The sequence below is a fragment of the Nesoenas mayeri genome, assembly GCF_963082525.1.
Source record: "Nesoenas mayeri genome assembly, chromosome: 1".
In the NCBI taxonomy this organism is placed as follows: Eukaryota; Metazoa; Chordata; class Aves; order Columbiformes; family Columbidae; genus Nesoenas; species Nesoenas mayeri.
Genome location: NC_137541.1, coordinates 120,281,724 through 120,304,918, shown reverse-complemented (window position 1 = coordinate 120,304,918; position 23,195 = coordinate 120,281,724). Strand labels below are relative to the sequence as shown.

General features: G+C 40.3%; 1 protein-coding gene across 1 annotated transcript in view; it reads left to right on the top strand.

Annotated features, from left to right (window-relative positions):
- Nucleotides 1–20,851, top strand: part of IGSF5 (immunoglobulin superfamily member 5) — a gene marked incomplete at both ends in the record, with an annotated part of 30,230 nt that extends 9,379 nt beyond the window's left edge. Inside the window, 6 exons of the mRNA XM_080363288.1 lie at nt 537–845; nt 5,362–5,493; nt 6,034–6,058; nt 9,169–9,281; nt 11,298–11,374; nt 20,783–20,851. Of these exons, the coding sequence (XP_080219414.1) occupies nt 537–845; nt 5,362–5,493; nt 6,034–6,058; nt 9,169–9,281; nt 11,298–11,374; nt 20,783–20,851 (725 nt within the window). The remainder of the gene's footprint in view (nt 1–536; nt 846–5,361; nt 5,494–6,033; nt 6,059–9,168; nt 9,282–11,297; nt 11,375–20,782) is intronic.
- Nucleotides 20,852–23,195: the final 2,344 nt, after the last annotated feature.

Here is a 23,195-nt window from a genome sequence, read left to right as displayed (position 1 = left end):
CCAAAGAACAAAAAGTTCCTGCATATCAGGCCCCTGTACATGAGACCTCTTCTCCTCTCTGAAGCATCAATAGAGACAGAATGCAGCCAGTAAAGCAAGGTCTAACCACATGACACTAGCCTTTGTCAAGGAAATGCTTTATGCAATGAGAACATCTCATCATCTACTTGTAAACATTTCCTGATAAAACCCAACCATACTTAAAACTTACAGAGAAGCACTGTTATTTCATTATTTTGTCCTTCAGCTGGAAATATATCAGGATTGTTAAAAAGTCTAATTTCTTGCTTTTTATTGGAAAGGTACTGAAACCTGAGACTTGTGCTTTAGACGTGCCAAACAATGTGTCCATGAAGTTGTAATATCTGCATGTTTATTTCGTGCATCTGGTATATCTGTGCTAATAATGATTGTTTTTGACTTAATATCTCAAGGCATAGCTATTTCTAGGTAGCAAGATAAGATTTAAAATGATCAGCAGGAAAGCAATGCAGCCAAATATTCTGAAGGAACAAAACATCTTTTCCCTCCTACAGTTAATGGATCTTTATTCATCAAAAATAGCACCTTAACAGTAACAGAGAACAAAACAGTTGAAATTGTTTGTGAAGCCTTAGAATGGGCTCCAGCTCCAGACATTGCCTGGATGACAAATGACTCTTTCATTGATAAGTCAAGGTATGTTACCCAGCAAAGTCAAGGATCTAATGGCCTCCACAATGCCCTGAGCATCCTAACTTTGACTCCGGTGGACACTGAGATTTTGACTTGTTTAGCTGACATAGAAGCACTCCCTAACCCTCAGAATGCAACTGTAACTGTTATTTTTGTCAACTCTACTATGGGTAAGTGAATGTTTGTTGTACTTTTCCTGTATTGTAGTGCCTGTACTGTAATGCCTATACTTAGAACTGTGCTTTTTGTTTTGTTTTGCTTTGTTTTATTTTGAAAAGCCTTTTATTTGCAAATAAATACCATGAGATAGGCAAAGGTGATAGAACTAAGGCCCAGTAGTCGCAACCTGATACATAGGTAGAGTAAAATTCACATATTTGAGAGGACTGCTACAAGTCTAATGAACCATGAAGTCCAATTTAGGACTGAGCAAGATAAATGAAGCAGTACATCTGCCACTGGCTCCTACTATGGATTCACTGCTAAGAAAACCAGCCTTTGTTCCTTGATCAAGTAAACATCTAAGGAATTTAGATCTTAAATATCCCTGATTAGGCCATGCATGCCATATTAACATGACATTTACTCAAAGCCAGACCCCTCTCCATAATATTCAACATCAGTTTTACCACTGACTTGGAAAAAAAGCCTGAGTTTTACTCCCCATTTCTGCACACAACCTGAAACAGATTCTGTACTAGTACTTCAGGTACAAATGGAAAATTCTTCATGTAAGCGGTGACCTGATGTGATGGAGCTGTTGTAGTATGGTGGTAACATCCCCAGGACTGCACTGAGGCTGGCACTTAACTGCAGATGGCAGCATTTAAAAGTAGGAACTTCTGTACTGTGTACCTTATCTGCTGTAAGAAGGTCTTCGTACGTGGTATATTCACCCATTACAGAACAAGAATCAGGTTGTCAAGAGAATCTTCATATGTGTGAGCCTTATCCCAAAGTCTACTTGAGATCAACAAACCATTGGCCCTGCTTTCCTCTTCCTGTCATGGTCTCTTTCACATCTTAGAAGAAGGGAAAAAAAGTCCTGCAGCAACATATGTAGAATTCTTTGGATGGTGCATTTGGTTGCTTTTTATTGCCTTTATTTAAGTAAATTCAAGGTAGCTTTAATCCAAGCAGGGGTGTAGGTCAAATCTCTCAAGAACAGTTAGCAGGACCTTTTATAACCCTAAATATTTTTGCTAAGGTTGTCAGCATTTTCTGTAATGCTGCTGATCTTTGGCCTCACTGACATCCTATGAAAGTAAAATTCTGTAATTTAACACATTCACAGTATTAAGAGGTTCATTGTGAAAAGGATGGTTTTACCTGGTTTGTACTGCCAGCATGGAACAAAGCGAGCGGGACTATCACTACAGATCTGCCTCACAATCTAACAGAATCCTACAAAAAATGTTTTTGTTTTCCAAACTGTAACAAAATAAGAGTGAGTAAGCAGTGTTTCATGCAGATGAGGGAGACAATACCAGACTGTCCTTAGGAACATTTCTCTGCTGGGACTAGCCAAGTGTCTCATCTGTCAGGTAGGAGGAGATTCAAGACAAACTAAATCGGAAGCACTAATTGCATGAGAGGAGCTGAGGTTACTGAGTGTAGGTACACCGCCTCCTACAGAGACACAGTCCAGCCTACAGTGACATCACTTTTATTAGCCTGATCCTGTGGTACAGGAAATGTATAGATTATATGGAGGTGTTTTTTTTTTTTTTGCCATAGGTCTATGCATCCTCAGCTGTCTTCTGTTCAGAGTAGGTCTTTGAACCTCTGTTTCTTTTCATGATGTGGTGAGCATCATGAACTGCTATAATCATGCTGACAGCTTCTCTTAATGAACAGTTTTTTTCTTCTGTAATGGTTGAACGTGGCACATACAAAGACATTCTTATAGTGGATTGATGAAGGGTTTGGTATAGAAGTTTCGACACACGAACAACTGAGGAGGTTGAGTAACAGTGCCTTGTATTTTAAGTATGAGTCATTATTAACAAGCCTCTTTCAGAAGTACTTGTTTTTTAATGCAGCTGAAAAAGGTAATTTCACCATTCTTAATTTGACATCCTTGTAGTCAGATTGATCCTAATTACTGACTAAGCAAAATAGAACTATCCTGAGGAAATTAATAAATTCCCCTGCCTACTCATTTGTGAAGTACTGAGGTATCCACCATCAGTTTCCATAGCTACTCATTGTAAATCAGAAGAGGCGAAAAACAGATGTCATGAAGCACAATTAGTATATAATTAATGATTGTAAAGGACCATAATTCATTTCTCTTTGGAAAAATAATTGTGCAGGAGCAGACACTGAAAATTTGTCAGGATGTGAGCATATGAAGTCTTTAAATTATTAGAAGGAAACAAAGACATGGCATATATGACAGAGGAAGATATATAATATATATATCATACTTGAAATCTCAAAGCTTGTCTGACTTTTTATATACAGGCTCAGCCTTAGCTAGCTGTTGTCAGGAAAGAATATGACTAGCTTCAAACGTCTAAAGAATCCTTCCCAAAACTACTGCAACATCAATTTCAGCCCTCACTTCAAAGCTTGAGGAATCAAATTCCTCCCTGTTCCTCCAGGTAATACCTGTCCATTTGCAAGAACTGCAAACAAAAACCTGAGCTCTCTTCAGCCAGCATTCTCCTGATCAATGAACATCCTACCTTCCTGCACTTCTAGATCAGTCTTAATCTTAGACCATTCCATCCAAGGTGATGCATGTTTATGTCAGTCATTCCTCCTTCAGAGTTAACTCACTCACAGTGATGTTTGATTGAGATTTGGGAACTCCTATAGAGTCATCCTGGCAGATGCATTCACAGAGAATTTATTGGGAAATGAGGTTCAAGGCAGTCTCTTAGCTGGGCCCAAGCTCTCTTGGGCATCAGTGTTGACTTAATTGGTCTGTGACCTGCAGAAGATGAGATGAGATGAGCCTGATCTTCCTTTGCTTTGTAAGTTAGCCAGAAAGCTCCAAGAAGCAATGTGCAGCTTTTTTTCCAGTCTCTGGTTTCTCCTTGCTTACCAGCATGTGCCACAGAAAATCTTTTTTATCTGCAGATATTACTTAGCCCAGGTAAATTTTGGAGCAGCTTTGGGAGGGCCCAGAGGTCCAGAGAGCAACAGAGGATGGGCCCTATAGATAGAGAAAAGTGCTTTATCCATGCTAAGCATCTCATGTAACTTGCTGTGGATTTACTAAAAGGCCTAAAAGTGTTTTGATGTCCTCATGCCTTAGTACGCCTCTCTTGCACCCCTACTTATGTGTTGAACTGGCAGATCCCGCATTCACACCTGCTGGTCCCAGCTCCACTTTCTTTCTGGATCCTCCAAAAATGGGGAAAAACTACAATGGTGAAGTGCTGGGAGTATTTGTGTTGTGTCCTGTCCTTCTCACTTCAGCTCCTTACATGGTACTCTTTTGGTATGTAACCTGAACCTGACAGGGAGCGAAATACCTTGGTGTGGCAGCCAGCCTGGAGGTATGGGCCTGTGCAGGTCTGTTTAGCTCCTCCGTTAATACTAGACTTAAGCTTTTGCCTAATCGACAATTAGAAACCCAGCGTGACAGAAGGGGTTTTTTGTCAAGTCTGGATGTGTCTTACACCTGTAATTTGGATTGGAAACTTCTTTCAAAGAAACTGTCAATATTGTTTTGGTGCTGCTTTTCAACAGTAGCCGAATCAGGTGATTCTGAAATACTTGTTCAAAACCAATTGGCAGGACAATGTGACAATCAGAACTGACATCTTTCTTGTGCATCCAACTACGTAGGAAATATGCTATATTTTTAAAATTCTGTGCACGCAGGAGCTCTGTAGGAAAACTGTTTGGTCATAGCAACCGATTTCAGCAAGACACTGAATTATCTTTAAATCACCTCATTTAACACTGTAGATTACAGCAAAGACAGAGGAATAAGTTAATGTTGTGAGAAGGATGGTAGATAAAATCTGTTAGTAGCTACATATTCCCAAACACTCCCACTCTTTACAGTTTTTGTTCTTTGCTGCTGTTCAAGTGGGTAATAGGTACCCTACCAAGTATGTTCCAATACCAAACACCTGTTCAAATCAGTGAGAGAAATCCCAGGATGGAATTAATCAGAAAATTGTATCTACAGGCTGGAGATCTCCACTTGTACTAGTCACCTGAGACTGTTGCTGTGGTCTGTGGGCAGAAATGGACACTTTTTCAGAGCTGTTAGTCTCGTCAAAAGGGACACACGCACATTTGGCCAAATGAATTGTAACCCAAACACCTATTTTCTTTCTACTGAGAAAAGCAGCTAGGCAAGATACTTAGTATCTGAAGTAGAGACATCTACATTGAATCATAACTTCTCTCCCCAACCTCAAACATCTCCAAAGGATGCTGGGAGGCCCAGCATTCCTACAAAATAAACCTCAGGTTGGAAAATTGCAGCCCTGTGTTTTCAGAAGAGAAGTAGCTGTCATAAAAGTTACAGTTGCAATAAAGAATTTGCATATGGAAACATTTTAAATTCTTGGGCACCATCCATAAATACATTTGGAAAACAGACACTCCTTGTTAAATAATCAACAAGCAGTTAATAGTCTCTCACAAAAAAAGGTAAATATTCTGAAAAGGATGTTTTGACACTCTGATAGTACAATATTTCTCCATTTAATTTAACAGAAAATGATTACATTGAAGACAGCAGAAGCACGTGGGTTATTGTACTTGCAGTTGTGCTTTCGGTTGTTGGTATTGTTCTTCTGATCATTATTATTGCAGTTGTTGTACGCTGCTGCTGCCTAAAGAAGAAAGGTAAGTGGAGCCTCACAATTGATCTGCACTTTAAAAAGTTTCTTAAATTAGACATAAATCTCCTAGTTATGTCACCTCTGGTGCTGTGCAAAGACCTGTAGACAGAAGTGTGAGCAGACAGATCCTGCTTTTAACTATGATCTGGTTAAGGTGCTCCTTGCTTTCACCTTGCTGTTCCTCTTGTAAATTAGTTCCAAAGTAATCAGTGTCACAGTGTCAGCCATTCACAGTAACTAAAAAGGACAAGTGTTTTTCAGGAGCACATTAGCTTTCACTGGTGTGCAGTTCCCATGCTGAGGTTCTTTGCTGAAGCACACGTTCAGCGCTGTGTGCCTCATTTCCGACTTCTGTGTAAGCTGTTCTACAGGGATGTTGTGCAATTTTGTAAATGGGGAGGAGAGTGGGGAGGAGAGATACCCCCGTGTTAGCTGGAATGCAGTGCATGCTCTAAAAGAAGCTCTGTAGTAGTTCACATTTTGTTTTCCTGCACTTAAAACACCTTTCTTTTTTTTTTTTTTTTTTTTTTTTTTTCCCCCTCAGGATCTACATATGAAAATGAGATAAGGTAAGCTGGATGAGGTGGGAGAATTTCAGTTTTTACTCAGCTCTTTCAGGGTGCTGCAGGACGGTGAGAGGCATGTGCCAGATTCCATGCCTCGTTGTCCAGCACCCCCAGGTGCTGTGAGACCTTGCCCATTTCTGTACGCACAGCAGGGGAAGCGGGGGCAGCATGCAGGGGAGGGGACTGACTATAGAGGCAAAAAGCGAGGGCCACAGCTCGCAGCAGGTTGTGAGGTCTGTTCCCACAACAAACTGGGTGAAAAGAACCAAAATCCTCCCAACGCTGACTCTCTTGATTCAGCAAGCACAGCAATTACAAACCGAAAATATGCTCCTACGGAAGCTGACGGGCAAAGCCAATACTTAAAAACTGCTGTACCCACCCCAGTGTCTCGGGCAGGCAAGGGGAGGAGCTCTACCTGCATCAAGCTGCCTGCTAGCTTGCCTGCCTGCTGCTGCCTGCATGCTGCTGCCCGCGGGCGATGTCCCTCGCTGCCGGAGGGGGTCACTGCCAGCCCGGCAGCAGCGCCAGGGCTGCCGCGCCTCCCGGCGAGAAGCCCGCTCGCAACGAATCCGGATGGATTGGCAAGGAAATTAGACCGTCTCCTATGTTCTTTTAAGGTTGCTCAGCGTTAGTCTGATGAAAATTGAATAAATAAACAAAGCTGCCCTGATGATGAGTGTCAACGTGTAAGCGAGTGATGCTCAGATGTGCTTGAGTAGAAAGCTGTTGATACATTATCACATTGAGTTGGAAAACGTTAGAAATCATAAGCTGATGGTTATCAGCATTAAGATCCTACTTATTGGCACCGGTGCGGCTGTGACAGACATGTCAGTGAGGTTACCTGGAGTTATTTTATCTCAGCTACTTGTGAGCATTCTAAGTTCATACTTCGCCTACACTTGTGGGGCTTTTAACTCCCCCTCTCTTAAAGAGTTTACAAAACCTTACACCACTTTGCCACACACTTCAGTGATACCCAACTTCATTCATGGCTTCTGGAGCAGAAATTTTACAGAGGCCTGTTGACAGATTTTAATTTGTGCAGCTTTTTATTGATACAAAATGAAAGGAGAACATTAGGTAAACACTGTTTTCTCCTGAGGAAATAATTATAATTATGTCATGCCATACCCATAAAATTCCATGTGATTTCTTAGTTTGTGATGCTAGATTGTTTATTTTACCAAGTGCAGTTATATAAATAAAGTAGGACTAAATCAGCAGGAAATGGGAGACCAAAAGCAGATACCACTACTGTATTGGTTTTGCTGTGAATGGGGTGCTACAAAGCCTTTTGGCTTGGATTCTAACTTTATTCTGACAAAAGCCTTCTGCAAGAGTCAGCCCTGCTAAGGCAACTGGGAACATGCAGGGAACATCAGGGAAGCATCAGGAAGCATCAGGAAGTTGAACATGCAGGGAAGCATCAGCCCAGCAGTGGGGACAGATATGGCCAGGTCCGTGTCCTTCCCAGGACCCTGCCTTGCTAGTACAGGTGTGCATGGTGCTTCCTTTTGGACAACCTGAACAGGTCCAGAATAGGGCATAATGTTACTTTCTCCCTATTTCTTTGAATCTGATCTGAGCAAATACGTGTATATCTTCATGGCAGAATGTGTGGTTTTAGACCTCAGTACAATAAAGTTCCTATTTTCCCATCAACTGTAAACAAATGCTGAATGTTAAGCAAAGGCTTAAGCAAGTACTTCAGCAGTGGGATGAGTCCAGCGCCTATGGCTTAGCTTTACATTAGAAACTCAGTGTTGACCGTTCTGCAGAGCTTTAGCATTTGTAAACAATGACACTGAAATCACAGGAATTATTCACAATCACATATTTTGTTGATTCTGATTTATTTTTTTTTTTCTTGGAGGGAACCTAGCTGCAGTAAAAAGGATTATAATTGTCTAGAATTTGGAAGCTACATTGTAGTAGCATCAAAGAAATAGTGAGACCAGGGATATATTGTTTTACTTCCCACATTTATTTTTAACTTTGCTGGCTATCTTTCTGTACCTCCCACACTTTTTTGTAGCTGTTTTCAATTTGGCTACTACATCGAGTTTGCTGAGATCCAAGGATCAGATAAAATAGACAGCACAGCATCATGTAACGTGAAGGTGGTATTCCTAAACAATTGCTTTTGTCTTCTAGCAACATGACAGGTTTCTTAGTGGTGTCTAACTTTATTATCTCCTAAAAAAAGCCACATACTCATAGCTGGCTTGTCAGATTTATGTGTGCATCAGTAATGCTCAGCTGAAGCTCTATGGACCTGCAAAGTAATTGCTACTAAACATAAAATGTAAATGCAGCAGTTTCCACAAATATTGCACACCAAAAATGTTTCCCCCTTCCCTTACAAATTCCTGGCTTGTCATAATCCTGCCAATTCATGCTTGCCACACGTGAAACCTAGGCAAAGGTAGACCTGGGACTATCCTGGAGAAGAGTCCATTGTAGGAACAGATGAATAGTAGCATCTCTTGTAGCATAAGAGTTTTGAGTAAAATGTCACTTTTCTCAGTGTTCAGCTCTACAGGTCACTGTTCTGCAATTTCAGAGGTGTGTTAACTTTAACCAAGGAAGTTCTGTCAACTTCACTGTGGCTACACTCACTTTTAAAGTAAATTTCAAAGTGAAAGATTAACTTTGAAATGTACAGATGAATCACTTGGGAGCTATCTGTGGTGATGTGAGCTAACATGCTTTGCTTTTGCAATTGTGTGGGCTCAAATCACAAAAATGATGAGCTAATTGACCTAGCTGGTGTTCCCATATTGGGCCACAAGATATTCTGTAATTCAGAACTAGAGATGAAAATTAATTTCCTACAAAACGTATGGCCTGGAACAGAATCTTTGCTTTTCAAAGACTGATAATTTATTTGTCTGCTTTCTGATAATGCAGCAGATGGAAACTTTCTTAGCTGAATTTCACATGTAATACTTATATGGGACAAGAATTGCACTAGATAATTCCTTTGAAGGCTCAGATATCTTTTGTGCATATTTTTTCAGAAGTAAATCATATAGTTTTTTCTCTGTAGCCTACACACAAGAGTTCTCATATCATAATGTTCTAATGACTGCCATTTTTGTTTCTAGAAAAGTTTCAGCTGAGAAGAAAAAAGATGGAAATTTGGGAAACAGGCAAAGGCATGGTAGCGAAAATCAAGGATACATTCCAGAGGAACTGTGGAACACAGAAGAAGACCCAAGTGAGTCTAGGCTCTTGAATCATATATTGTCAAACTGCTTTTCAACGTAGGCATTTTGGATAACATGTCAAGCTGCTGAATTACAAGATTTCACAATGCTATGTGAAGGACTTGTGTCTGACCTGAACCTCTTAAGAATATTCTGGGATTTCTAGAGTATGGTCCTTTAAAGGTATTGAGAAAATGTAATAGTTCTTTGCAGTTGAATTTAATTTTAGTCTCTCTCTCTTTTTTCCTCTCTCTCTTTTTTTTTTTTCTTCCTTTTTTTTTTTTTTTTTTTTTTTTTTTTTTTTAATGCCTTTGTTCTTCAATACGTCTAGGTCTAGAGATGGGAGTACCAGATTCCTATACAATAGCTAATTTAGGCAATATTTTGCAGTCGCTCTGTAAAAACAAAAGAAATCCACTACCATCAACAGAATGAAAAACAAGAGAAAGGAAAAGGGAGGAAGGGAGGAAGGGAGGAAGGGAGGGAGGGAGGGAGGGAGGGAGGAAGGAAGGAAGGAAGGAAGGAAGGAAGGAAGGAAGGAAGGAAACAAGGAAGGAAGGAAGGAAGAAAAAACAGTTAGTGAACAATAATTTTACTGAAAAATGACTATGGCATTATAAATTCTAGTCCTTAAGCACAAAGAGCCTTCAAAAGAAAATATAAATCTCCACCATAATTTTACCCACCACATGCATTTGTCACCATGTTATTATCAAAACATTTAATCAAACACTTAGTGACATGAAATTATTCTTCAGAGTCTATAATCCAGGCATACATCCTCTTCTCTCTAACAAATAAATTCTGAAGAAATAAGTGCAGTGGGAAGATATCAAGAGCATGTGGTATTGTTTTGGCCACAAAGTGCTCACCAAGTCATTCTATCACTCCTTTCTCAACAGGATAGGGGGAGAAAATAAGATGGAGAAGCTTGTGAGTCAAAATAAGGAGAGAGATATCACTCACTAGTTACTGTCACAGGCAAAACAGGCTTCAATTGGGGAAGGTTAATTTAATTTATTTTTAATTAATTGCAGAGCAGGATGATGAAAAATAAAAACAGGACTAAATATATCCCCTTCTTCCAAGGCTAAACTTCACTTCTAACTGGTCTATCTCCTCCCCACAAGCAGCACAGGGGGACAGGGAATGGGGGCTGTGGTCAGCCCATAACAAATTGTCTCTGCCACTTGTTCCTTCTCACATACTTCCCTTGCTCCAGTGTGGGTCCTTCCCATGGGATGCAGTCCTTCACAAACTTCTTCAATGTGAGTCCTTCCCATGGGCTGCAGTTCTTCCAAACTGCTCCAGTGTGGGTCCTTTCCATGGTGCAGTCTTTCAGGAACAGACTGCTCCAGTGTGGGTCCCCTACGGGATCATAAGCCCTGCAAGAAAACTTGCTCCTGCACGAGCTCCTCTCCACAGGGCTACAGGTCCTGCCAGGAGCCTGCTCCAGTGTGGGCTCTCTACAGGTTGTAGTTTCCTTCAGGGCACATCCATCTGCTCCAGCCAGGGGTCCTCCCCAGGCTGCAGATGGATCCCTGCTCCATTGTGGGCTTCCATGGGCTGCAGGTGGACAACCTGCCTCACCATGGTCTGCACCACAGGCTGCAGGGAAATCTCTGCTCCAGCACCTGGAGCACTTTGTCCCCCTCATTTTCACTGACCTTGGTGTCTGCAAGGTTGTTTCACTCACATTTTCTCACTCTTCTTTCCCAGCTCCTGTTGCATAGGATTTTTTACCCTTTCTTAAACATGTTATCACAGAGGTTCCGCCAGCATCACTGTTGGACTCAACTTTGGTTAGCAGACAGGGTCTGTCTGACATGGGGGCAGCTCCTGGTGTCTTCTGACAGAAGTCAGCCCTGTAAGCTCCTCCCCCCACTACAAAAACCTAGTGTTACCAAATGAGTTAGCTAGAGTTTGGCTGACAATATTAAATCATATTTAGCTGTATTATCGAATGGCTTGTGGTTCATGCCATAGTGGACACCAAATAAAAGTAATCTTGTCTATTCTTGTTACAGGAATTTACTCTCTTCTCCCAAGGTATCCAAAGTTTACTGTCCGTGCTGAAGATTTACATACCAGTTCTGCATCAAAGGTAACAGTAATGCTGATATCTTGACATTTATTTATTTATTTGTTTGTTTGTTTATTTGTTTATTTTCACATGACATAGATTGTACTATATCCAAACACAGACTTTTGGTGGAGGTAGATATTTGTAGGTCAATTACAGATGTAATTGAGTAAGTGGAATGAACCCTTCAGCATTCCTGAATGTTTGATTTATAAGGATAGGTGCCCTAGATGTTAGCCTTGGATTCAGATGGATTTTTTTAGGGGGATGGGAGGTGAGGGAGAAACAACCACCCCTGATATTTAGAAGAAATATCTAACAAAGCTTTTGTTGCACATCTGTTGCCCTCAGAACCCTGGTGTATCTTCCACTCCACCTGCGAGGCTAAAGTTACAAAGTCACAGACTTCCCTGCATAGAATCATAGAATATCGCAAGTTGGAATGGACCCATCATTGAGTCCCACCACCTGTTCCCCACAGGACTCCCATAAAACCAAACCATATGACTAAGAGCATCGTCCAAATGCTTGTTGAACTCTGACAGGTTTTCAGTCAGTGTCTGCTCTTTCCTTTTCATTGCTTTTCATATCTTTCCTTCTCCAAATTCTGCTGACCAGCATGCTAGGTAGCACTGGCTAGGATAGACTTCCCAAAGGTAAAGCCAGTTGTCTTTTCATCATTCCTTGGATTAAAAAGTCTCCTCCTCTCTATCCACAAACCCACTTATTACCATTAATTAAGCCAGTCAGAGTAACTCTGGCTTGGCTTTTGAGAACTCACCTCTGCATTTATTATAGATTATACCTTTAGAATGTAGAGGTTTGTTTTGTTCTGGACATGTAATAATTCTATTATAAAGGTACGTTTGCCAAATTGGAAGTCTGCAATATTTTTGTTGTTCTCCCCAGTTGCCAGACTGGAGGAGATGTGGATGGAACATAGAGGCACTGCTGAAGACAGGGTTTGAAGTTCCTTTAACAATCAAAATCCGATGTAGATGTAGTAATATATGTGCACTTTGTCTGGATCATTTCTGAGTTGTATTTTCCAATTACACTTCCACATTGCAGAATTTGCTTCAGTCAGGTACTTTACACTGATCTTAGAGATCTTTGGTATCCCAGCAGTAAATGATGGAAGGGAAAGCATGGAGCTAACACTTCATCCACCCTTGATCTTTGACCCCTTTCCACACGGCAACCAAGCAAAGAAGCAGAGCTCAGTGCTTATTCCTCTACTTGTCTCTTCTGAAGAGTGGTGTAGAGCTTCCTGAGTTTCCAGCACAACAGCAATGTGGATCCTAATTTATGCCATATATTTGTAAAATACATTTAGCACCTTCATGATGTTTTTTGCCAATATTCTCTTGAGAAAGTGGCAGTGATGTGATACCAAGTTCACTCCAACACAGTGATAACTCATTTATTTTTGAAGAGCTGTTTCAACATGTACAGTGCAGAAATCTGTCTTGGGATGACATTGCATATAAATCATAGCAGAGTGCGTCTAGTTCTTTTGGCACACAATGAAATTTAGGAAGTACTCAATCAATGATTAAAATAACGATCAAAATAATAACAGTAAAAATAATAGGAATCATACTGATCTATTTGTGTCTGCCAGTTAATATATTTGACATTGATTACTCATCAAACAAAATACTATTAAAGCAAAGCTGAAAACCATGTGCAAAACAGCTGAGGGCTCAGTGGGGATCTATAACCCTGAGCAACAGTTTCAGACAGCGTTCAATACACTTATGTACAGCATTATCAGGCATTAGCTATGTTTACATGCACAAGACATGTGGCACATCACAGTCTTCTCTGAGGAGCAAAAGAGCTTGTGCTGAGGACCCTCTATCCACCCTGTAGACATCTTAGGAGAAAGCAATAACTTTAGGTAGCTGTAGCTGTTTCCTACTGACTGGGTGCTCATGGATGGTTGATGTGCACTGATTGTGCACTGAGGGTGCATCCAGCTGTTTGGTGTCGTCTGACAGGGATCCACTTTGGGTGTTCTCAGAGAGCTCCACAGTGAGAACAATAGTGTTTATAGAATCATAGAATAGTTTGGGTTGGAAGGGATCTTCAAAGATCTCCTCAGAACTCCTCAGTTCAAGAAGGACAGGGAACTGCTGGAGAGAGTCCAGTGTAGGGCAACAAAGGTGATTGAGGGAGTGGAGCATCTCCCTTATGAGGAAAAGCTGAGGGAGCTGGGTCTCTTTAGCTTGGAGAAGAGGAGACTGAGGGGTCACCTCATTAATGTTTACAGATATATAAAGGGTGAGTGTCAAGAGGATGGAGCCAGGCTCTTCTCAGTGACAACAAAGGATAGGACAAGGCGTAATGGGTGCAAACTGGAACACAAAAATTTCCACTTAAATTTGAGAAGAAACTTCTTCTCAGTGAGGGTGCCAGAACACTGGAACAGGCTGCCCAGGGAGGTTGTGGAGTCTCCTGTTCTGGAGGCATTCATGATCTGCCTGGATGCCTTCCTGTGTAACCTTATCTAAGTGTTCCTGCTCCAGCAGGGGGATTGGACTAGATGATCTTTCGAGGTCCCTTCCAATTCCTAACATTCTGTGATTCTGTGATTCTGTGATCATCTAGTGCAAGCCCCCTGCACACAGAGGCACACAGCATAAAGTTGAACTGTTTCTGTTAAACCCGTTGTCCCTGGACAATATTTGGTATTAGTCTGCTAAAGCGGCTTCTGGCAGCATCAGTAAATGCATGCACATTTTTGAAAAATACCAAGAAATAATCTAGAGGTGAAAATTATTTATAACTATTTTCCATATATTGGAGGAATTTTTAGAAATCTAAAAATGGCTTGTGAAGACAAACTATTTCTCATTTTGAACAGGGCTTCTCAGTATGTATTGATATCCCCACCATGTATATGCAGGAGCTGACAAAGGTTGATGAAGGTTTACCTTAAATTGTGGATTTTCAGTCCGTGATTTATATTTGTGGCATTACACACAACATAGTAAAAAATTTCCCAGACAAAAAGGTGTTTTTCTTTTACATTCATAACCTTCTCTGTTAACTGCATAGTAGAGGTTTTCTGACAGTGTTACTCGATGCATTCTAATGAAGTCCAATCACCACTTTTGCCAATATATTGCATAATAAAACTTGTGGTGGCCATTCATTATATTTATTGTCGAGTAGGAGAAATCGGATGTCAAGCCACTTAAGTTTTTGCTAATTAGTGCTGAATAGAAAAACTTCTTTAGAAAACTCCTGCCTTCCTGCCACTGCATTTTCTAAGGACAGAAAGTTGTGTTTCTCAGTTGGCTTTCCTTGCCTGAGTACTCCAAACATTTCCAAAAGTTTTTCATCTCTATTCTTCTGGACTTTTTAAGGAGAAACAGAGGGTTTAAAACACCCCTAAATCTCAAACAACATGCAAACAAAAACCAAACAAAAAACAGGAGGAAGAGAAGTTATCCAGAGAATTTTTTCATAGTGAAGGAGGTCATAAAGGAGTGGACTGCAGCAAATTGGCTCTCTCTCCCTGAATAATCAAGAAAATCAAGCAAATGTCCTTGCGGTGCTTCTGTGGAGGTCAAGAGGAAGAAGTGAAGAACCAAAGTCCTCCATCAGGAGCAGGGTGGGGAGGGAACAAAGAGACCATCTACTGGTGGAGTCACAGAGATTGAAGTCCTAAAGCCTTTTCCACCTTCGCGAGGTGAAAGATGTTAAGATTTCTGTGTTTGGCTTCCTTGTCACCTTGGGGGATTAGGATTAACCGCAGCACAAGGCTAGAAAATAGGTCTATATGGGCCAAGTTTGAACAGAGAGTTTTGAAATTTAAAGAAGTTCATGGATGTGGGAATGAGATGCAAAGCAAGGCAATTGCAGTGAATGAAGATTTTTCAAGTTAGCATTTTGACTGGAAAGAGATGATCTTATGTGTTACACAGACCATTCCTCCCACTCTCAGGAGAAAACTGGATGGAAAATTTCAGCACAGGTCAGAGGCACTAAGAAGTCTTCCTGGGTCTCTGAGGGTATCAGCTTCAAATTTGTTCCCTCCTTCTTCATATGTAAAGAGTTACAATTTTAAATGATCTGAGAAATTAGGGGAGACTTTGCATCACAGGTTTTCTTTACTCAGAAGTCCTTGCCCACAGAGCTAACCAGGTACAAATTCTGAAATACCTGCTGGGTCTCATTGAAAAAGGTGACAACCAAAAATCGCTTAGGTCAGCTACTGGCCATTCGAGCTCTTTGAATCAGAAATTAATGCAAAATGTTCATGGAAGATAAATGTTCCCCAGAAATTACAGTGATCAATTCACAACACGAACAAGAGATCTGGCAAATAGTCTTAGGGAAAAGTAATACCTCAGTGAAGAAGAAGAGGGAAAAAAAAAGTGTGTGAGGCATTTAAAAAATGATGAATATTGAACTAAATTATTGAGCTGAGGAAAAAATTACCAGCCACTGGAAGAGGAGGCCAGGAGCATTAGTCAGGGGTGCTGAAAGGTCTTCATTCTGATTACATTAGCCAAGAAAAGGTCAAATGGAGAGTAGAGTTACAGGCTTCTGTTTAATTGCATATTTTGTTACTGTCAGCGAAGGGAGGAGAGTGATCCTTGCTCCTACTCCCAGGGCTGAGCTCCAGGCCAAACGAGTGTTAGAGATCAAGGTCCCATCCAAGGGGCCATTTCTCATGCTCTGACCCTTGGGCAGAGCTCCTTCCAAAACCCAAGTGCAATGAGGAGGATCCCTTACCTTGGCTCTAGCAGATTTTGGGTCAGTCCTGTAGGCAGTTTAACCTGAACAAGGGCCATGGGGCCAGTTCTGCTAGGTCTTCAGTTCCACCTCCAAGGAACTACATTTTTTTCAAGTTCCTCTAGTACAAAAGGAGCTCTAAGGACTCAGCATCTTGCAGAAATGGACAGTCACCTACACAAGCTTCAGAATTATTCCATTTACTATGCCATAAATGTCTCCATGACAAATCAGAAGACCATTTCATAAGAGGAAATACTCATTCACCGTGGGCCAGATTCACCCCTGGTGTAATTCAGCTGATTTCAGCACAGCCACATGAGGCTCGCACTTGCCACCACAGCCACATGTCTCCTTTCTAGTCCAGAGTGAGTCATGGCTCCGTTAATGGGGAAGGATCTATTTTTCTTCTTAACTACTCCAAATGACACTCTATAAACTCGAAATACTATTTAGTTGTGGTTGTGGTTTTATACTGGGAAGGAAATGAATGATGAATTGTACCTGCATTTATTGCACTGTATATAACTGCTCTGACTCTGAGGATTGTTTGAAAAGAAAAATTGAGCTATCAAAATTGAATCAAAAGGTCAATAAAATAGAAATATAAATGGATGACAGCAAATAATTTTACCCCTACTGATGAAATGTACTGTAGAGTATGTCATGTTATGATATTCATTGGTCGGCATATCTTGATCAAGAGAGTAATAAATATTGATGATACAGATATAGAAAAGACAGGTGCAGTTTATAGTGTAGTTTTTCAAGATGTCTTTGGAAGAAGGGGAGGAGTTTTGTGAGTGGGATTAACCCATAAAGAAACGAGAAGGAATTTCCAGACTGTCTGTCTATTGATGGACAGGGAAATGTGCTGAGTGTACGAAAAGTTGACTATGGGTATTGACTGTAGTTTGCTATTTGAAGCAATGGTGTATCTGAACTATTTTTAGGGTATCCAGAACTTTTGGGCAGGTGTTTTCCTGTAAATGAAGTGAATTTAGAATGAGAATTAAAAACTAAAGGCAGGGGGAAAAGTAACCTTCAGAAGCAGAAAGCTATGTCTCTCTGATTTTCTGTTCCAGAAATGAAAGTTTTGATGCATGCAGATACATTTGGAAGCACTGCTACCACATTAACCTCAGCAATTTGTTCTAATGCAATTAGAGTTGGATTTTTTTTTTTTTTTTCCTGGCTAATAGTAGGCAAAACCTTCAGTTTATCACACATTTCCACAGCATCAGTGTCTGAGGAGCTGCCATCTGTCAGATAAGTTTAAAGATCAGAAACCTGTTTCATAATGCCAGATGTGTGTTCATCATTCATATCACTGATGTCGTATAGGTGGCAGAAAAGACTAAAATATGCTTGTAATAGCAGAAGTCCTTCTTTCATTGACTGAAGATCCATATTCAAAACATCACTGAAGGATTAAACCCTGAAATCAGCTGATACACACCCTCATTTTACCTTCTGATTCATCCATGTATTGCTAGCTCTCTTTTTGTCTGGCAGAAGAGATGGAAGAGATGGCAAGATTTGGACATCTGTTTCCCCAGACAAACCAATAAACTATGCAAAGCTTTTCCCAGTGTAGTAGTCCCTTTACAGGAATCCCTATAAAAAGGCATCCAGGACAGATAAATCAAGTCAACAGGCAGACTTTGAAACATGTGACTGTCAAATATCCGTGTTTAACTAGATGCCAAGCTGACAGTACAGAGATCTAAAACTGTGTAAAAGAAATGCTGACAATATTATATCCTTATTGATAGAGGAGACCACCTTAGAAAGTCTCTCCTGTAATGTTGGGCTGTGCAGCAAGCCACTAGAGCCATCTTTTTCCCTTTCATTACATAGAATGTAACGAATAATGAAACTACTTTTTCTCAGACTATGATGGCAGGACTAGTAGAGCACTGAATTAATCTGAAGAAGAAACAGCTTTGAAGTCAAAACCAAGCAAAGGCTCTAACAGCTGTAGTTTATCCAGGTTTAAATATGAAATGGTTGTGGTAGTCCTCCTCGTCTGTGTGTTGTATTTGCAATGTCTTGTATCTGAGATCTCTTATAGCATCAGAAAATGAGTTTTAGGTCACTGATCCTCCATTTCAGTGAAGTTACATCCAGTGAACTTCAGCCTCAGTGAGGCTGTGCTACTTTAGAGAAAGCTCCACTGAATATGGGCCAGTACACAGCATGAGTTGCTTGAAATTCAACCAGTTATTCATTAATTGATATCAGAGCACAGTGAGAATAAAATATAAGTAACCCAGGGCATTTGTTCTAAAGCAAATAGCTATGAAAGATGCAGCAAGGCAGAGGGGAATCTGGCCATCGTGGACACAGTCCCCATCCCAGGAGCAAACTTGCTGCTCGGTTCCTCCTTTGGTGGTGAGGAGAAATGGCATGATGGGGCAGGAAATGGATGGTTCATTCATGCAGATAATATTTTTTAAACAAAAGAGACCTGCTTGGGTTACATTTTCTGCAGTGCTGTCAGGGAAGAATAGGGCAGTCCAGATCCAACTGGTGCAAATCCTCTTACTCCTTCCCATTCAAAATCAGACACAAAGAAAAATCTTCACTAGTATTGCCTACTAGTATCCATAAGCACTGTTTCTTTTGAAAATATTACTTGATGAACTTTCTGATTAGCTTCTTTTCTCCTTTAGTAAATTTGGGTGCAATACAGTATTTTCATGCAAAAAAATCTGAGAGATATTCCTACCCCAGTATTTTGCGAAGCATGGAATTAAAATAATTACCTTTTTCAGAAAGTTTCAGAGACAGCATTCTGTGAAGTGTCCTTGGACTCCTTCTGAAACTTTCTGGTTACTCAATATGCTGACCAGTTTGACGTGCTTTATATTCAAAGGACAGTCCACATTATCTGGGAATACATGCTTTCCACGAACGTAATGCTTGCCTTCAGCTTTTTTCAGATCTGTTTTTCAATTCTACTTGTACATTTGTTATTTTTGTGGGGGGAGCAGTAGTAGAAGGCTTCTCAAAACCTCTGCCCTAGTGAGAAAGCCTGCCATAGCAGACCTGTAATTTAGGGATCAGGAAATGCGAAATAACTGTTCTGCCATAAATGGAGCAAATCTCATCATATATTAATCTCTAGGATAACACAGACCATAGGAAACTTCTGATGTGCTCTGGAAACGAGTGAGTGATGTCTCTGTTGAGCACCCATCAGGTCTTTGGAGCATTTCTGGACTGCAAGAAACTAAGTGCAGCAGAGAGATCTCAGAAAACCTCTCTTGAGCAGAAACAGGCAACCCTGTTACTTCCCAGAGCTCCTCTCTTCTTTGCAGAAATAAACAGTAAAGAAGGGTAAATTTAGAAAACAGCGGTATGTTCTAGCAACAAAACAGGGTGGGGGCTGGGAAGGAGAGAGCTGTGTTTAAAGCAGAAGGCAGCTGTCATATGAAATGTTCTTAGGATAGTTATATTTATCCCATGGTTTTCCTTGAGGTGCTGGGGCTCATTAAACACCAGAGACAGGTTGTCCACATTTTTTATCTAGCATTTTCCTCTGTTACTTATTCAATAATGTATATGTACCAAATGCATTATTTAAGATGTTTAATACTTGAAGAATACCAAGACAACACAGACTGTACATGATTAATGCTTCAGAAACAAACTACAGAAAGATTGGTCAATAGTCGGGAAAGAGTTTGGGGTTGATAAAAAATTCTACTGGGAAGAACAGTGAAATGTCCATTGATTTCCAAGTGCTTGAGACCAAGTGGGGAAGTTGTGATGAACAGTAGCCAGCAGATACCATCTACCTGGAGGAAGATAAAACCAACACTGGGTCTGGCCACAGCAAACTATTCAACTGTAGTGTTACATTTAGGAAGCTATGTGAAGATACAGGTTTAAGAAATTTTCATTCCTTAGAGCTACTTTGTAATTATCTATCTGAGGTCTCACTACTACCTTTAAATACCCACAGCATATGTTTCTTGGATGCATTTGAGAATTAATTTTTCTTTGTCGTTTCCTCTGCAGTGGTATTTTGTAAAAGTGCATAAGCAATTAGTACTGGAAATCCATTACACTGATTTCAAATGAGGATAAGGTTTTCAGAACTGCTTAGCATTTGCCCTACGCAGATCCCACTGGGGCTGATTTGAAAACAGACTGCTGTCGGTGGAAGTGCAATCATGCCAGTCATGGGAACTTTAAAAAAAAGCCTACCTTGGATAAACACTGAGATGTTGAGAGCAGTCTTTCAGATAAAAAAAATGGTCCTGTACTTATAGTTGCAATTTGTAATGTATTAGGAAAGCAATATCAGATGTTAAGTTTTTATTACAGCTTAATGGGTAGTTTCTTGAAGAGACCCAGAGGGGGAAAGCCCAACATCATATTTTACTGAAAAGAATACAGACTTCAGAGTTCACAAGAAGTTCTCAGAGAGCATAAGACCAACTAATGCGTTCCCAGAACTGCCTCAAGTGTGCTGCATGTAATGCTTTTAGTTTGTTCTGCTGTTTATATTTTCCTTTGTATTTAGATTTTCAATGGGTTGCTGATGATAGATTTCATTTTGGTATGATGCTTTGGGGTGACGAGTTGGCAGGTGACCTCCTGAGGACCCTTGTGGTGCTGCTTTTCTAGGATTTCTTTTAGTTCTGTAACTTCTTTTTTTCTCTCCCATAGGTGCAGTCTCAAAGACCTACTGATTATCCGATCAACCCAAAGAAAATTAGAAACATGACACTTGTTTAGGATGGACTTCTCCAGGAAATTTCTCTGTTAATCTGTTGCATTTTATACGTGTGGCTGGCTTCCTGCAGCAGAGAAAAGTTAACACCAGTTCTCTCAGTGTAAGCTCTAAGTTATTTTTATTTCTTTTCTCATGTAATGAAATAAAATTACAACCTTCATAATGAGGCATATGCTATCTCAGCAACATAATGGACATAAATGACAGCCTTAACTTCATAGACAATGAATTTGCTGGGACTCTTCAAGAGCAAGAATATGTGCTTTGAGTCCCAAGAAAATCAGCAAAACTCCTATCAGACAGAAATGTGAGGTTATCCACAGCAGGACCTGTGACTAGAGCTGCAAGAGATTTATTAGTTCAGAATAAATGGTTAATAATTAATACTGGCTAATACCATATGAATTACTTTTTAATGTACTCTATGTACAGCTGATCATTTCAAGATTATAGATCCACAACATTTTTCAATTTCCATTCTGTAATAAAATCAAAGGAAGTTTTCATGAGGGTTATTTTGAAATTTCCAAACTGTCTTTGGATCAGAAATGAATTTGTTTCATTTCCATATATTCTTTTGTTAAAGGTATTTATCTTAAATCCAGTGTTCCAGTGTTAAGTAAAAACCAATCACCCATGTGCCAAAAAAAATCCTGGTTTGTTTGAAATGTGAAAATCTGAAGCTGTAAAATGTGCATTTGAATTTCCTGACTTTTAAGGTTATTGCCTGAATGCTGTTTGTCTCTCTTCTACTCATGGGCCAAGTTTCGCAGCCAAATGGCTTGGGTCTTGGCAATGGCAGCTGCTGGTATTCATGATGGACGTCAGGGACAGAGTTGGTAATGACCACACTAAGCGCCCTTTAGTTAGGCAACCTAGCCAGTAGAGCAGATCTGACATGCGGACACTATACATGCCTTCCCAATCTAAAAAATATTATTTATAGCTGAAATGTTTTGTCTGAAATTTTGTATTTCATAATAAAAAGTTCAATCTTCTTAGTTTTTTACAAAAAGGCAAACTTCTTCCAGAAAAACAGGTTATTTTCAGTGTACTCGTCTTTCTACCCACTCAAAGAATTCTGAATTATTCAGTGTTTTGCATGTTAATCTTTTGTATAAAACAATGCAGGTACTCTTTCAGTGCTGAAAGAAGCTGCTACATAGAATTGCTTTCAGTGATAATCTGTGCAACAAAAATAAGAAATTTGAAACCTGATCTCAGGAAAAATAAGTTGTTTTGCATATTTAGCGTTTGGCATCTCATTGAATTGTGACAGATTTTTGTACTGCTAGTCGCATTTTCAGTCAGTCTGTCAGAATAAGTGCTGAGGCCAATTCATGGTCTGCCACGTGCAATTGTTTACAAAGTTGTTTCAAATTCTTGCCTTCTACACTCTTTATGTTTTGTTTGGTTAAGGAGGACCTTCAAAATGCATTCTCATTGAATGTAATTGTACCAGCAGAATGATATGTAAATAGCTATAGGGTTTTACAGAGAAAATACAAGCAATTTACATTGTGGAATACTTACGGTTTTTCCTTGAAATAACCCTCCACTGACAGAAACAAACACCTACCTTATTCTGATCGAAGTATTGGTATTGCTGACATCTCCTATTACTGCTGCAGCTCATTGTAACCCAACTGCAAACAAAAATCCACTTTATTAGAAGGATGTCCATGGCATGAGAGAGACAAGCCCAGGGATACAGCGGCCTGTGACTTGGGAGTGAAAAACAATTCTTTTGGCTTTCTGTGCGCACGCGTGATTAGCACGTCTTTTGGCTCTCAGAAAAGTAACCCTGTGGTACAAAAATGAAGGCAGCCTGAAGGCAGTTTTTTTCCCCAGCACAAAATGTTGATTAAGTAGAATGTATTTTGAAAAGGAAACAAGCTCTACTGTGGTGTTTATCTCAAAACCCTTTATTTCAAGCTTTGCTTCAATATTATTTGGTGTTATATTAAGCAGCCAACCTAGAACTGAAGAAAAACTTCTCTCTAATTAATCTATATCCTTCCACATTAATAAAAAATGGCTATATTGGGAACACGGGCAAAAGGACACATGCTCTGAGCGGAAAGATAAACTCCTGTGTCACTAATATGGTGTCTTCCATTCTGGGGAATCCCCATTCTGATTTCCACACTGTGCTACCTAGTGCTTGTGGCTCTTCAGAGGACACCAACAGTGCTTCCCAAACTGGTTTTTACCCTGTGGTTGGGCAAAGGCACCTCCTGGCGCTGCTGTTGAGTGAATGAGCTGATGTGAGACCCCCAATCTGGGAACCGTGTGGGAGCTTGCTGGCAGCTCCAAGCTGCGGCGGTTGGACATCAGAGGTGTGCA